Genomic DNA, 17,063 nt, shown 5'->3' with positions numbered 1-17,063 from the left:
ACAGCCGCGCTGGTGACCTGTGGAGCACCTCTGCCCGGGAATTTCCTAGTCTGTGGGCAATAAAAATACGGCGTCCACTCACCCTCTGCGCTTTCACTGGGAGCTGCAATCCTGAGCTGTTCCTAAACGGCCATCTTGGATCCAATCTTTTCGAACAACTTATAAATTTATAGTTCAAATGCAAAGAAAACCACTAAAAATGTTAAAAAATAAAATAAAACAAGTATTCTTGATATGCTAAGACTGGAGAGAATATTCAATAATATAAATTGCTCAAAACTAGAGAATGCAGAAGAAGAATGGAAAAGTAAAAGACACAAATGAAAGAAAAAAACAACTCCACAACTAAAAGACAGTAATAGATATTGCACATACTAATTCAACAATATCAATAATCACTTTGGATGTCAATGATCTGAAAGACAAAGACTCTTAGAATAAATAAAGATGTAAGACACAAGTGTATGTTGGTTACAAGAAACTCACTTTAAATATAAAGGCAGATAGAATCAAAATAAAGGGATGGAGAAAGCTATACCTTGCTAACAATAGTCGAAAGAAAGCTGAAGTAGCATTATTAATTTCAGACAAACCAGACTTCAGAACAAGAAGAAATTATCAATGATAAAGAGGGACATTACATAGTAATAATGGGGTAAAATTACATAGTAATCATTAATGCATTTGTGACTAACAACAGAACATCAAAATATGTGAGGCAAAAACTGATAAAAATGCCAGAAGAAGTAGACAAATCTGCTATCATAACTGAATGTCAATTCCTTCTAATAGTAGTTAACTATTAGAAGTAGACAGAACCAGCAGACAGAAAATCAGTTAAGAATATATATGAATGAATTGACATCATAACTGAATGTCAGTTCCTTCTAATAGTAGTTAACTATTAGAAGTAGACAGAACTAGCAGACAGAAAATCAGTTAAGAATATGTTTGAACTGAACAGCACCATCAGTCATTTGGAATTAATTGACATTAATAGTTACTTTATTCAACAACAGCAGAATACACATTTTTCTCAAGCCACATGGAACATTCACCAAGACAGATCACATGCAATGTCATGAAAACACACCTTAGGCTGGATGTGGTGGCTCACGCCTATAATCCCAGCACTTTGGGAGGCTGAGGCAGGCAGATCACAAGGTAAAGAGTTCAGTATTCACCACTAGCCTAGCCAAAATGGTGAAACCCCATCTCTACTAAAAAATACAAAAATTAGCTGGGCATGGTGGTGCACACCTGTAATCCCAGCTACTCAGGGGGCTGAGGCAGGAGAATTGCGTGAACCCAGGAGGCAGAGGTTGCAGTGAACCAAAATCATGCCACTGCACTCCAGCCTGGGCAATAGAGCAAGACTCCATCTAAAAACAACAACAAACAAAGCAGAAACACAACTTCACAAATTTAAAAGGATAGAAATTATACAAAGTATGTTCTCAAACCACAATGAAGTTAAACTAGAAATCAATAACAAGGAAGATGGCTGGAAAATCCTCAAATATTTGGAAATTAAGAACATACTTGTAACTAACACATGTGCCAAAGAAGAGGTCTCAAAAAATGTAGAATATTCTGAACAAAATAAAAATGAAAATATGATTTATCAAAATTTATGGATATAGTGAAAATGATGCTTAGAGAAATTTTAGAGCATTAAATTAATTTATTGGAAAAGAGGTAGATCTAAACTCAATAGTCTAAGATTTCACCTTAGGAAACCAGGGGAAAAAAAGAGGAAATTAAACTCAAAGTAAGCAGTAGAAAAGATATAAAAATTAGAGCAGAAGTCTGCGAAACTGAAAATAAAAAACAACAGAGAAAATCAATAAGACCAAAATATAATATTTGAAAATATTAATAAAATTGATAAAATTCCACCAGTCTAAAAAAACAGATACAAATTACCAACCTCATAAGTAAAAGAGAGACCATAGCTGTTGAGCCTATGAACATTAAATGAATAGTAAAATATAACCAACAGCTCTATGCCCATAAAGTTGAAAACTTAGATGAAACTGACTAAATCTAAAAAGGATTCAATCTATTCAAATTCACATAAGGAGACATAGATCATCTAAATAGGGCTATTAACTATTTAAAAATTAGTTAATAATTAGGAATACTTCAAAATAGAAAATACTAGACCCAGATGGTTTCACTGATTAATTCTATCAAACATTTAAATAAACTTTACTAATTCTTTACAATATCTTACAGAACAATAAGGCAGAGGGAATACTTGCTGACTCATTCTGTAAGCCTAGCATTATCCAAATACCAAAACCAGAAAAATATATTAAAAGAAAAAAAATGACAGACCAATATCTCTCATGAACATAGATGTAAAAATTCTCAAAAAATTAGCAAATTGATCCAACCATGTATAAAAATTAATATATACAATCCAAGACTTATCCCAGGAATGTAAGGCTGTTTCAACATCTACAAATTATTGAATGAAATCCATCACATCAAAAGGCTGAAGAAGAAAAATCATATGATCATATCAACAGATACATAATGAGAATTTGACAAAATCCAATACCCATTTATGATAAAAACTCTCAGTACTAGGAATAGAGAGGGATGTCTTTGATTGAATAAGGAATGTCAGTAAAATACTTATACCTAACATTGTAGTTACTGGTGAGAAACGAGATTTTTTTCAGTTAATGTTAGAAAAAAGACAAAAATGTACCATCTCACTTCTGTTCAACCTCATAATGGAAATCATAGCTAATGCAGTAAGATAAGGCAATACATGTTACACAGTTAGGGAAGAAAGAAATAAAACTGTCTTTGTTCACAGATGACCTAGTTGACTAAGTAGAAAATCCCAAAGAATCAACAATAACGATAAAAAACAAAAAACTCTTGGAACTAATAGACAATTATAGTAAGATTAGAGGATGTAGGTTTAATACAGAAAATTCAATTGATTTCCTTTATACCAGCAATGAACAATTTGAATGCAAAGTTAAAAACAGCCCACCATTTATATTAGCAACAAAAAATAAAATACTTAGGCATAAATCCAAGAAAACATGTATAAAATCTGGATGAGGAAAAGTATAAAACTCTTATAAAAAGAGCTAAATAAATAGAAATTCTATGTTAACTTATACGAAGACTCAATATTGGTAAGATAGCAGTTGTTCCAAACTGATCCTATGGATCCAACACAATCCCAATAAAAATTCTAGCAGGTTACTTTGTAGATTTCAACAAACCGATTCTAAATTGTATATGGAAAGGGAAAAGTTCCAGAATAGACAACACAACATTGAAGGAGAAGAACAGAAGAGGACTGACACTACCTGATTTCTAGACTTACTGTAAATCTATAGTTTTCAATGTAACCGAATAGGGAGCTCAGAAATATATCTACACAAATATATAGTCAACAAACCTAAAATAGTCTTTTCAACAAATGGTACTAGAACTTGATATTTACATGAAAACAGTAATGATGATAATCTAGACACTGACCTTACACCTTTCAATAACATTAACTAGATATGGATGATAGACCTAAATGTAATATATGCAACTGCAAAACTTCTAGAGGATAATACATGGGAGAACTTATATGATCTTAAATTTGGCAATAAATTTTCGGATAAAGAGCCAAAAGTCTTAAATGAATAACCTTATGTAGTCAGCTAACATGGCAAAATAAGAGCTGGAATCCAAAACAACCTGGATTATCAAAGATACTCCTGTTTTCATTAAACCATATCACCTCCAGGAGATGACTGCAGAAGATATTAGATGAGAATTTGATTAGAAGACTTTTAAGACTGAAATTACAAATTTCTCAAAGGTAAAGGGAACAACAAAATTTAAAGTGAATATTACATGAATTAAAATGAGGATATCAGTTGCATTTAATTATCTGTTAATTTCAGTGAAACCTATATACTTACTAGGAGTCCTGGTTCTGGAACAGGAGAAGCCCTTGCAAACCTTTTACTCAGTCTCCTCTTCTCTTTCTTTAGGTTTTGCATATTCTGAATACGTTTATCTGCAAGCTTTAGAAAAATTAAAAGGAAAGAACAAATCATACTTTTTTGTAACATAGAAAGGTAACATGCTGATTATATTTTTGGTTTGTGTCAATAAAAAAAGGTAAACACCACCACCACTGCAAACAGTTTCCATAACTATGTAGAAATAGGGGGGGAAATCCCTTTCATTCAAATGTGTGGTTCATAGGTGAAGAAAATAACATTGGAGCATCAGTAGGGTTTTCAAATAAGACTATTCTCGATTTCATCTTACCACTGTATACTTTTAAACAGATCCAGATTCATGGATTAGTGTGTTTACTTTTATTTTAAAAGTAGTGTTCATTAAAGACTCCTAGGGGATTTTCTCTGTAGAAATAAGAAAACAATTATTTGCTTCCTTGAAATGTTGCATGACACACATAGCTTTTTATGCCACCATTGTATGGCATCTTCAAGTAGCAGACCTAGGAGATCAAACTCGAATGCTTTGCAGACAATGAAATACAGAAATAGAATAGAAAGGATATGAATAACAAGAACTTTTTTATCTACTTCCAATGAAGTATAAGTTAGTACAATTGCTTTGAAAACAAACTTTAAAAAAAATTCACTGCCAACAGAGTATAAACTTGAATAATTGCTTTGAAAACAATATGGCATTACTTTCTAACAATGAAAAATTTGCTTTCCCTATGATTCAACCATTGCACTTCTGCCTAAATAATCAAGTGAAATTCTTGTACATGGGGAAGGAAGACATGTGCTAGAATGTTTGATGTAAAAATGATACAATGTCTCAACAAGAGAAAAAGGTTTAATGAACTGTGATGTGTTCCATGAGAAAATATGGAGCAGCAGTGAAAATAAAGGAACTGTATATAGCAATATAGATAAATCTTAGGAAATAGTATTGAGAAGGAAGAGTAAATCACACTAAATTTTGTGTGATCTTATGTTTATAAAGTTTAAAACCAAGCAAAAGCAAATAATGAACTTTTAGAGGCACATATGTAACAAACTTAAGGAAAAGGAAGAGATTGATGTAACTAAAATTCAAGATGGTGGTTACCTCTGGGAGAAATCTTAGGCGGTAGAATAGAAAAGCATTCCCTAGCTGGATTCAAAAGTACCCATAATATTTTAATCCTTAAATGGGAGGCATATGATATTTTATAAATACTTTTTGTGTATGTATCAAATGTCACATTAAAAACTAAGTATATAAGATATTTAGTTTACCCTAGTTAAGACCATTCCAATAGTAGTCATGCAATCCCAGAGTCCCAAGAAATATATTGAAGTGTCTACCAGTACAGGTCTATTATGTTAGGGACTACTACATAAAGGAACAAGTTACAAGAACAGTGTTGAAACAACCAGAACCTAGTTCTTTATTTCAACATTACCTGCCGCTCAGTGACCTCTGAAGGATGATGTCTTGGTCCTTCCTATATCATATGCAAAATCAAAACAGATTCACGCATTAAAAAGTCATTAAAAAACAGCAAATTAGTTATTATAATAGGAAGAAGCCTATGCTACTTTTAAATATATGTATTATATGAATCATTTCAACAGTAAGAGGCAGGTTAAAAAAACACAAAAAAAATGCAGGTTCAAAATATGTAAGATAAAGATTGTGGTGGAAGATGGAGACAGTATTATGATAAAAAAAAAAAAAAAGAAAAAAAAAGAACCAGCTGTGAACCACCTTGCAGATAACATGCAAAGTATGGAGACTTATTCGGGAGGGAAGGAATGTATGAGAAATCCAAAAATGCATGTTTCTACTTGCACTTTGCACAGGACTTCAGTGGTGCCATTGAACAATCTATTCTTTAAGCTGATTTCAAAGCCTAGGAATAATTGGTGATGTGATTGAGATCAGATGGTTTTCTGAAGCACAGGGAGCCTGGCTGTTAGTTTTTGAGATTCTCACCCTACCCTCTATTTCTTGATCATACCTTAAATATATCCCCCTTCCCCCATTTTGATCCAGTCTTTTAACCAGAAGACCCAAGAGCAATCTGTTCCACATCTGGCAATTGAGAACTTTTCCTTCTCCCTACTTCTGTAATTTCTACTCCACCTCCTAGGGCAGATCAGTGGGGCAGTCAACATACAGGTGAGGTGTCTGACCCCTAGCAAACAGTGGGTGGGGCTTTTTCTTTTTTCAGGTAGGTCTAGCAGTCAGGATTTAGTCTGTCTGCTTCACCTGGAATTTCCCAACCCCTAGCACCAAACCACATTTGCAACACCTAGAAGTGCCATGGCCAAAGCCACAGCAGCCTGGATTCAAAGCCCAGGACAGAGTGGCAGAGGTGAGGTTAAGGGCCCCACCAGACTCACAGGGTTGACTTGGGAAGGCTCGATGTCCCAGCAGTACAGGCACATGCTTCGGAGCCTAAGGGTGCCGCCTGGCACCTCTTGCCTGTCCTGGACCAACTGATTGCGGGACCCACCACCCACAGCCCTCAAGCCCCGCCCACCCAGTTCCATCACAATTCTCTTTGTTCTCCTTCCTGCTATGGCCCCTTCCCTTTCCCCAGCTGTATTTCAGTCCAGTGCAGGGAAGGCAAGACCTCAAGTTGTCCACAGTATCTTTGAATTATGGATGTCAGTTTACCATGATTCCCTATATCATCTCCTTCTTACTCAGAAAATTGCATAATATCAATTTCCCACCTTTTCTAGCCTTCATCTCTCTAGTCTCTCTCTTTATAAAGCCCCTTTCATTTGTATCTAGCTTAGTCTCCATGTTTTGTCACTTCAGTCTGTCTATTGTTAGGATTCTCAATTCCACCACTTCATTATTGTTCCATCACAGCTTCTAGCTGGGTGACCCAACTGTCTGCCTTCTTCCCATTTATCTATACCAAATGAAGTGAGGAGAAGCTTGAAGAGGGTTACAATACATATTCTTCTCCCCCTATTTATTTGTTTATTTTTGACAGAGTCTTACTCAGTTACCCAGACTGGAGTGTAGTGGCATGATTTTGACTCACTGCAACCTCTGCCTCCCAGGTTCAAGCAATTCTCCTGTCTCAGCCTCTTGAGTAGCTGGGACTACAGGTGCATGCCATGACTCCTGGCTATTTTTTTTTTTTCTTTTTCTTTGTATTTTTAGTAGAGACGGGGTTTCACCATATTGGTCAGGATTGTCTCAAACTCTTGACCCCAGGTGATCCGCCCACCACATCTTCTCAAAGTGCTGAAATTATAGGCGTGAACCACTGCACCTAGCTGTGACCTCCAATTTAAACTGGGTCCTCAGTGCTATTTACCACTTTTATGTTGCACCAGCTCTTTTTTGTGCTCTGCAGTATTCCGTTCAAATTGTCTTCTCTCAATTAAAATCTCTGAATCCACCATCTCTCAGACACTTCCAGCAGAAGTGGGACAACCTGTGTTTCACACACTGATGCTGGTGAACACATTCAGTGCTTACTATGCTCAGCACTGTTATGTGAATTTATATGTGTTAACTGATCAATTCTTTAGACCCCTCAAGGAGGGTAAGTGCATGATTATAATCACTGGGAAACAAGGCACTGGATGTTAAATTGCTTGCTCGAGGTTATGTTCCTAGCAAGAGGGGAAGCTGGAATTTAAATCCAGAGTCGGCCCTTAGACGACATGCTTCTAATTATGTGCTGTGCTACCAATTTGCTTTTGAAGCCCTCACTGGGGCTGTGTCAGTACCATCTAAAAGCCTGTAGCCTTATCAATATCCACATTATCTTTTTTCCTGTAACCCTGTTGAAGTGGAAAAAAAAATTGGCATCCCTTCTGTTGTCTCAAATAAATCCCTCCATTTGCATTTCCATACCATTTCCCTCCTAAGGGCCTCCTTAGATCTAGCTCTGTGAATTGTTCCTCTCCTTGTTAACTTCTCTATATTACCTCTTTTCTTTAAACATTTCACTACTATATGTTCAAATCTCCTCCTCTCCAAACTAATAAAGGAAACTCTTTAGATAACAACCAATTGTACCTATTGCCCATCCCCTCTATATAAAGTAAGTATTTATGAGAGTGATCTATACCTCTGCCTTTTCTTTGTGTTCAGCATAAGGCTTGGCTCACTGAAAACTCCTTCAACTCCCACTGTTCCACCGGTGTCTTGTCTCAAAATGGCAAATCAAATGATCTTTCTGCTGAATTCAACAGACACTTTCTATCATATGACTTTTGTATCACATTAGAAACACTGAAAAGTCTCTCCAACAAGTTAGGCTTAGAAAAAGTAAACAGTTTTGCCCAAGTGTAATGTTCAAAACCATTGACTGTGCTCTTCTTGAAACTCTCCCCTCTGGGAGCAATTAGTTTTAGAAAAATTATATAAATTTCCCCATTTTCACAAACCAGGAATTGACTTGCTATACCATAGAAAATGATTTGAATACTACTATTAGATATCTTGCCAGGTCCTGTGCATACAAAATTAATAAATTATTTCCCTCAAAGGCAGTTGCTGAGTCTGTCCCACAGACCCTGGCTGAGCAATGGATGAATAGAGTACACAGACACAGGCTTGCCTGTCAGCACGGCTAGGGGACCCCTGCTAGAGTCAGCAGCAGCCCCCAATAAGCTGGAGATGCTCACATTTATTTAGTACAGATTTAATTACAAATGCCTAGTGCAAACACCATTTGTGGGTAATTAATATCGTCGAACCCTCAAGTAGGGGGCAGTCCTGCATGCAGATGGTCAAAGGTTGGTTTCCGGGGAAATAGGTAAATAAACCTATCTAGATAAATTCCTTTGCACTCCCTTGTTATCTGCTCTTTGCTAGTAGCTCAAGGTAAGTGGATTACGCTGCCTTCAGCCATAATCCTTCCCCAAAGCTTCTGCAAAATCTTCCGGCCTTCCAGGAGGGTTTACATTTTTCTTATAATTTTTCCCACTACCCTGACTGATCTCATACATTTCCCCCTTTTCTGCTTTTTTGCATCAGGTTTTGTTGATTGAAGAGTACAGATGTGTGCAGTAACAGGTTTGCCAGGCACAACAGTTACAAATCATCTTCTGGCTTTGCATCCTAGAATTAGTAAATAACATAAGAAAAACATGATTATAATCAGTAACATTCTTGAGTGTTACTTGGCACCACGGTCCACTGTGTGCAACTAATGAGGGACTCCACTAGGGGTAAGTCAGTCCCTCCTTTACCAAGCAGTTACATTATTAGAGACTGGGAAGGGGGTGTCTGCCCAGGTAACAGGCTGGAAAAAAGGCAGATTTAGAAGATGAGCTCAATAGAGTGTAGCAGGTATAGGTGGCAGGCAAAGTGGGAGAATAAAAAGGAACAAATTATCTGGAGTGAATGGTATCTGCATCCAGAGCAGGATTTGCTCAGCCTTCTGAGTCGTCTTCAGCATTTCCCAGGAAATGTCCGGGGCTTGTGTCATCCAAGAAAGCTGCATCGTCTGGGGCTGCAGGTCCTACAGGGTCATTGCTTTCATTTCTGGTACCAGTTTGGGTCCTAGCCACACCATGGTATAGTTTGTGATGTGCTGGACTCCAAAGAGGACCTGAGGGGGTATGAACACAAGCATACCCTCTTTCCCATCTTAGCAAATTGTTTGGAACCACACCATACATTACTATTCAGTGATGTGATCACTGAATAGTAATGTATGGTGTGGTTCCAAACAATTTGCTATAGGAGTATGAGATAAGAACTGAAGTAGTTTGTCAGCAAGAAGGGCATGCTCTTGTGGCCTGCCTAATCAGAGAGTGCTATCTGAATATTTAGAGATAGGGGCAATACTGCTTCAAACTGCTTTTAACTCAAAGGAATTCTTACGACATCAGAGTCATAACCTAGCAACAGATTACATCATCTGCAGCACATGTAGATGACTTTACTAAGTAGATGACTTCCTATATCCTGGCTGGATATAGGAAGATAGTGTTTTAGTCCTGATATGTGAGCAAAAAACTCATTCTAGGAAGTTTAGCCCGGGAGCCATCTGTCCTAGTAATCCTGTTTGGGACTGAATATTTTGGGTCTATGTAATGTAGTTGCCTCTGAGAAATAGCTTGCTATTTCCTCAATTTCCTTTTTTTGCAGCAAGGGTAAAACACCTGGGAGAATCCAGGGCAGCATTGTCTTTTAAGATAGAAAATAGGTTTTGCAACATCACTAGTCATGGCCAAGATGGGGTGAAGCCAATTAATATCACCCAGTAATTTTCGATAATCATTTAAGGTATATAAGTTGCTAGTATTTAATTTAACCTTTTGAGGCCAATTTGTTATTATGCATGATCCTCAATTACTTTTCCTATATCTTTAAAATGAGAATGATAATATCCAACAATATAGGGTTGTTACAATCTTTATAAATAATGTAAATAAGGAATTGAATCCAGTACTTGTTAGGTAGTGGCTATTGATCATGGTAGTTATATTTTACTGTGGATTACATTGTAATATCCTTCAAATGAAAAGAACCTTAGATATCATTCAGCCGAATCTCCTACTTACTTGCCACTAAATGATGATATTGCCAAGGGGTTTGCCACTAACTGAAGATACTGCCTCCCCCTTGACAATATCTTCATTTAGTGGCAATTTGGCTTGTTTTGATTAAATCATTGATCGAAAATTCAATCCAACCCATTCAATGTTTTGACACCTCCAATTATTGAAACCTTCTTACCTACATTGATTTGAAATATGTTACTCTATTAGTCCTAGTGATCTTCTCAAAGTCCTAACTAAACAAACTCATTATTTTCTACATGATGAAGGGCTGGGGAAGAGGCTGGGATTGTCAGAATCTAGAAGTTCGGAAGAGCAGTTCCATAAGCTAGGAGTCATACCTCTGAGCAGAGGAACATTGCCAATCTGAGACAGAATCACAAGAAGTTGGACAGAGGGTAGTGGCAGAGTGGGGCAGGAATGGTCCTTCAGAGCTGGGGATTAGAGATGTCTTATAAGGGGGCAGTATCTGGCAGGTGTTGGTATGAATAGGGAAGAATGATAAAACCAGTTCTGGGAATGTAGAAAGATCTTGGAAACTGGAAACAACTGCTGCTAGAAACATTTGCTACTGCAAAGTCGATTGTCATTGCTAGGATGACACTGCGAGCAATAAATAACAAACAAACTAACAAGCAAGATCCTACCCCCTCCACCTGCCTTCCAGTCTCCTTCCAGTCCTCCATACTGGCTACACCTACAAGAACTCCAGCTGGATAAATTTGTAGCTCTTTATTTCTAAAAAGAAATAAAACATGAACAGTTCCAATCCTGCCTTCACAAAGTAGAATATGAAAGAGTGAACTTACATTTGAAGGACAACAGCCTAATAAGTGGCACCAACCATGTCATGCTAAACCACAAGCATTCCTTCAATGATACTTCTGTGGTATAGTTTGAATATTTGTCCTCTGCAGATCTGATGTTGAAATGTGATCCTCAGTGTTGGAGTGGGGCCCAGTAAGGGGTTTTCGAATCATGGGAGTAAATTCCTCAGGAATGGTTTGGTGCCCTCCTTATGGCAATGAGTGAGTTCTCATTCAGTTAGTTACCATAAGATCTGATTTTTAAAAAAAGCCTGGCACCTCCTCCCTATCTCTTGATTCCTCTCCTGCCATGTGACACATCTGCTCCCCTTTGGTTTTCTGCTATGACTGTAAGCTGAGGCCCTCTCCAGAAGCAGATGCTGGCACAATGCTTCTTGAATACCCTGTAGAACTATGACCTAAATAAACCTTTTTTTCTTTATGTATTACTCAGCCTCAGGTATTCCTCTCTAGTATTGCAAAATGGACTAAGACATTCTTAGACTGGTTTCCATTTTCCTTACCATCTGTTGATAACCTTTGTTATACCATAGTCAGCCAGTATCCCACACAGGACAGAAATCTCAAAATTATGATCAGGCCAAGTGTGATAGTTAAGTTTATGAAACAACTATCTGGCTAAAGTGCTCAGATAGTTATTATTTAGAATGTGGCTGTGAGAATGTTTTAAAATGAGATTAATACTGAAATCAGTAGGTTAGAGCAGATTGTCCTCCATATAATGGGGAAGTTTTATCCAATCAGCTGAAGTCCTGAATAGAAAGAAAGGATGACCCTTTTCCAATTAAGAGAGAATTCTCCTGCTTAATGACTTTTGAACTGGGACATCAGCTCTTCCTGATTGTAAAGCAGCCTGCCAGCTTTTAGATTCAAACTGGAGCATGGGCTGTTTTTGGACTTAGCGCTCCCACTGATTATAGACATAAATAAATCCCTTGAGTAATAAATTCCTTTGTATATAAAATAGGGTACTTATATAATGTTTTAGTAGGATATATCCTATTGGTTGTAGTTCTGTGGACAACTCTGACTAATACACAGAGTAAAAACTGTAAGGGGAAAGAGTATTAGCTCCCTGATTCCATACATAATGTTCATAAACATTACATTTTCAAAAAGTGAGTACAGTTAAACTGTAAAATGAATTGTGAAAAGTTGTGAATATTAAATGCAAACATAGGCAGTATTCTTGTTTGTACATGTTTGATATAGTTGTGATTCCAAGTGAACTCCGGAAAAACTACCATCTCAAAAGGCTTATAATTTGATGTAAAAAAAAAACAGGTAAACAAGCCACCTATTTTCCAACCTTAATCAGGTATGGAGTTTAAATAATTTTTGGAAGTTTTATGTCAAACAAATATTAACAAATATTTTTGTGTAGAACCTATAGTATGTTAAAGTGGTTATGAATTTTCAGAAGCGTATATATTGTACAGTGTTTCCCCAATTTACTTGCTTGTGGGACTCCCTGGCAGCATGCCTTATATAATCTCTAACTTATATGTGAAGGATTTTTTGTTAAAGATAGCAGTTATGATAGCAACAGGAGGCAGCCAAATGTCTAGGCAGATAGTGGTGGGTACCTGGTCAAGCCCCACATCTAAGCCAAAGATAGTCTAAAGCCCGAAAGCCAAGCTACAAGTTAAGTCCTTGGACCAGATTGAGAACTTGTCTTTATGTTTAGAGTGGTTTCCTCTGATTGATCCCTACCCTTCACCTATTTTTACATATACCTAGCATTTCCTAATTGGCTTTCTATGCTGTCATGCCCACCTTTGAGTGGTGTCTTTGCTTTAATCTTTTTACATACTCACAAACTAATTAGCAGGTACTTCCCATCCCATGCCTATGAAGACCCCAGATTCAGTCAGTAGAGGAAGAGACAGCCTGACTTCAGGGAAAAGATGGCCTGACTTTGGGGAAAAGAGAGAGCATGAGTTAGGGGGAGACAACCTGACTTTGGGGAAGATGACCTTCCCTTCCTATTCCCTCTCTGGTTCCCCTTGCTGCTGAGAGCTGTTTTCATTTGTCAGTAAAATTCTCCACCTTCACCATCATTCAACCATCCATGTGACCTCATTCTTCTCGGACACCAGGCAAAAGTCCGGGACCCACTGAGTGTGGGAACCAAGGAAGGCTATCATACTGGCCCTTTGCCCTCACTAGCGGAGGGCAACCACCCTATGCAACAAGGCAAGGGGCCAGCTGAGTTGCTAACACGCAACTATCCATGGACAGCAGAACTAAAGGAGCACTGTACCACCCTCTCTGGAACTTCAGGGTCACAGACACCCTCAGCTGGGTACTGCTGCATTCCCGTCTTGGCAACATGCTTTGTCTGGCCTCTCACGGAGTTTGCTTCTATGTTGGTGCCTGGAGCAGCTAGCCAGATCCCTCTCTCACTTGCTCATGTGCTCCCTCTACAAGGGGTTGAGCATGGCAGAATGAGTAGACAGGATGCCACTTCTGCAAGTCTGGCAAAGGGGCTGAGAAAAATCCTGCATCAGTTATGTCTAAAAATTAAATATAATTTTATATTAAGTATTGCCTTGTTATATCATAAACTACACCAAGAATTTGGAATATTAATATTTAAATCATATTTTCTCACATCTAATTATTTTTCTCATTTTTCTATCTAAGCAATATTTGCTAATTTTTATTTTACATGTTTAATGCTATTTCATAATTAAAGTAAGATTAGCTTGTTAAGGTGTGCTGTATTTCAGCTGCTGTTTTATTTTTCTCTGGGTACTTGATACATATGTACTGATGAAATTAGTTAAAGTAGCATTACACTAATAAATGCTATGTCTATATCCTGTCAAACAAGAATTACCTGAGTCACCACACAATTTTTGTTAATTTAAATACTAACAATATTAAATACTGTTTTTTCATTTTTTAGATAAAATAATTTGACGTGTATGTCTCTCCATTTTTCTTTTCTTTTACCCCCAGTATTTTAAAACTTGGTAATTTGGCAACCAAATTTATAGAAACATCAAATATTTTATTTACATTTTAAGGAAATAGTTTGTCATATTTGTCTGATGCTTCTATAATTAGATTTTACATTTGTAAGTTTATACCAATACAGTGTAAGTTCTTAAAAAGTAATTTGTAAGGGTTTCCACATAAATGAAACAACTTGAGCAGAAATAGACATGGAATATCAACACTGATCTATCTTGTACCATTCACTGATTTTCTGTTTTATTAGTTTGTTTTCTGGGTTTCCAGTGGACCCTGGAATCCATTTGGGAATATTAATAGACTTTCACTTATTTAGTTTGATTTCAATATAACTGTTTATCCTATAATCTGAAGCCATTTTTTTAAAGTAAATGAGAGAATCGTAATTCAGATCTGTAGTATTGTCCTGTGACTTTCTTCTTGAAAACAAAGTTTGAAGGGGGGGCGGTAAAGATTTTTATGGCCCTATGATTCTCTAAACACTGGAAATTTTTATTATAATTAAAGTCTATTACCCTTCCAAACAAAATGTTATTTGTCCTCTTAGTAAATAGGATGTTGAGAGATCCATGACTCTTTCTTTTTGGCCATCCTTTGATTCTGTAATATCTACTGAGCATCCTATTCTTCCAAGCTCTATATTTTGTGCTAGAGTTTTAGTACTGAACAAGGCAGATATGATTGCTTATGATTGCTATATGAATGGGTACCATGCAAAATAATACCAGTATGCGGCTGGCTTCATAGTATATGGCCTGTGCAGTCAAACAGGCTTTGTACAAAGAAGAGTTAATATGGTTTTTCTCTAGGCTTTTGTTAAAATTATTAATTTTTGAACAAGTGGCTGTGAATTTTTATTTGGTGGTAGAACCTGCAAATTATGTAGATGGTCATAAATCTACCCCACAAACTTTGCAAGAAATCTATCTATCTGTCTATCTATCTATCTATCTATCTATCTATCTATCTATCTACTTATCTATCTACTTATATACCTATCAATCATCTATCTATCTATCTATATCATTTCTTTATCATCTGGCACATGGTAACATTTAATGTCCTGTTTTACTATTGTTGCCATGTAAGGAATATATGGCAGATATTTCCTTTTCCATGCCTGTACAGTTAACTTGTGAAATCTTGGTTACAGGGTTTTTAATTTGTCTATATTAAATTGCATCTTTTTATATTTAACTTATCACTCTATGTTGTCAAAAGTCATTTTTATTCATTTCTGCAACATAATGCCTCCATATCAGTGGACTAGTTCAGTATGTCATGTTGTCACCCAAATTTGTGATGCAAACCTTGCATAGAACAGTGCTGAGAAGCATGCTCTGTAGCACAGCACAGAAAGCTTTCTTTCATATTGATCATTATTGATTTACCAGTACCTTTTAATAGAATTGTTTACTCAGTTCTTTTTCACTCAAATTTGCATTCAACTAGTTCTTACTATATCCATTTTATCTGAATCTGTATCATAAAATACTTTTTCAAATGTATCCTTAAAACATAGACACATTCTAGGCTACTAGTCCATATTGAAGATGATTGTTCAGTAATTTCCCCCTACCTCTAAAAACAATTTAGGTGAAATTCTGCAGACTTAATATTAAACAAATAAATCAATGAAGGAGGCTATGTACAGTGACTCACACCTCTAATCCCAGCACTTTGGGAGGCTGAGGCGGGCAGATCACTTGAGCTCAGGAGTTCAAGACCAGCCTGCCCAACATGGTGAAATCCTGTTTCTACTTAAAAAAAAAAAAAAAAAAAAATAAGCCAGGCATTAGCGATGCACACCTGAAGTCCCAGCTACTCAGGAGGCTGAGGCAGGAGAGTCGCTTGAACCTAGGAGGCGGAGCTTGCAGTGAGCAGAGATCATGCCACTGCACTCTAGTTTGGGTGACAGAGCAAGACTCTGTCTAAAAAAAAAAAAAAAAAAGACAAACTAAAACCAATGAAGGAGTCACACCAGGGTAGAGGGGCAACATTTTTGTTGGACTTCCCTAAACTTGTGTTATGGGTTAGTGTCTTCATTTCCTATTGCCACTGTAATAAGTCACCACACTTGGTTACTAAAAGCAATAGAAATGGATTCTCTCTTTCAGTTCTGGAGGCTGAAAGTGTGAAATTAATATTCCAGCATGGCCTTGCTTCCCACAGACTCTAGGGTAGAAATGATTATTTGGTCCAGTTTCTGGTGGCTGCCTTGGCTTGAGGCCATGTCACTCTAGTTTCTGTTTCTATTCTTCACATGTCCCTTTCCTCTGTATGTATCTAAAATTTCCCTCTTTGCCTCCTTCTTATAGCGACAGTGGTGATAGCATTTAGGGTCCACCCAGATAATCCAGGATAGTCTCCTTTTCTCAAAACCCTAATCATATCTGCAAATACTCATTTTCCAAATAAGGTAACATTTATAGGTTCCAGGGATGAGGGATAGGATGTGGACACATATTTGTTAGTCATTATCAGCATATCAGATTTAGTATTGCATTTTAGTTTTGAATTATGTGCAGAAAGGGCATCACATTTTCCATATTTAGGGCCATGATTTATCTGTTCCCTGATAGGGGCTAATTTCCCCTTCTTTTCTTTTGCCCCATAAGGACCTGCTTCTTCTTTGTGCTGCCCGGAGCTATAGCTTCTAATAGCATTGCCACCACATTAGGGCCATGCTTAATGTGTCACTAGGTCACTGGGCCATTGCAAGGAAAGCAATTAACCA

The 17,063-nt window shown here is 37.0% G+C and overlaps 1 protein-coding gene across 1 annotated transcript in view; it reads right to left on the bottom strand.

Moving 5' to 3' along the window:
• The window catches only part of CCDC179 (coiled-coil domain containing 179), a 19,405-nt gene extending 12,935 nt beyond the window's left edge, over window positions 1–6,470 (bottom strand). The window contains exons 1-3 of the mRNA XM_017513812.2: window positions 6,381–6,470; window positions 5,438–5,479; window positions 3,948–4,052 (exon numbers count right to left, since the gene is read on the bottom strand). Coding sequence (XP_017369301.1) covers window positions 3,948–4,052; window positions 5,438–5,479; window positions 6,381–6,425 — 192 coding nt within the window. The 5' untranslated portion in view covers window positions 6,426–6,470. The remainder of the gene's footprint in view (window positions 1–3,947; window positions 4,053–5,437; window positions 5,480–6,380) is intronic.
• Window positions 6,471–17,063: the final 10,593 nt, after the last annotated feature.

This window comes from Cebus imitator, unplaced genomic scaffold (genome assembly GCF_001604975.1).
Source record: "Cebus imitator isolate Cc_AM_T3 unplaced genomic scaffold, Cebus_imitator-1.0 Scaffold503, whole genome shotgun sequence".
Taxonomy (NCBI): Eukaryota; Metazoa; Chordata; class Mammalia; order Primates; family Cebidae; genus Cebus; species Cebus imitator.
The sequence above is the reverse complement of the archived record's forward strand: the minus strand, read 5'-3'. Positions and strand labels throughout refer to the sequence as shown.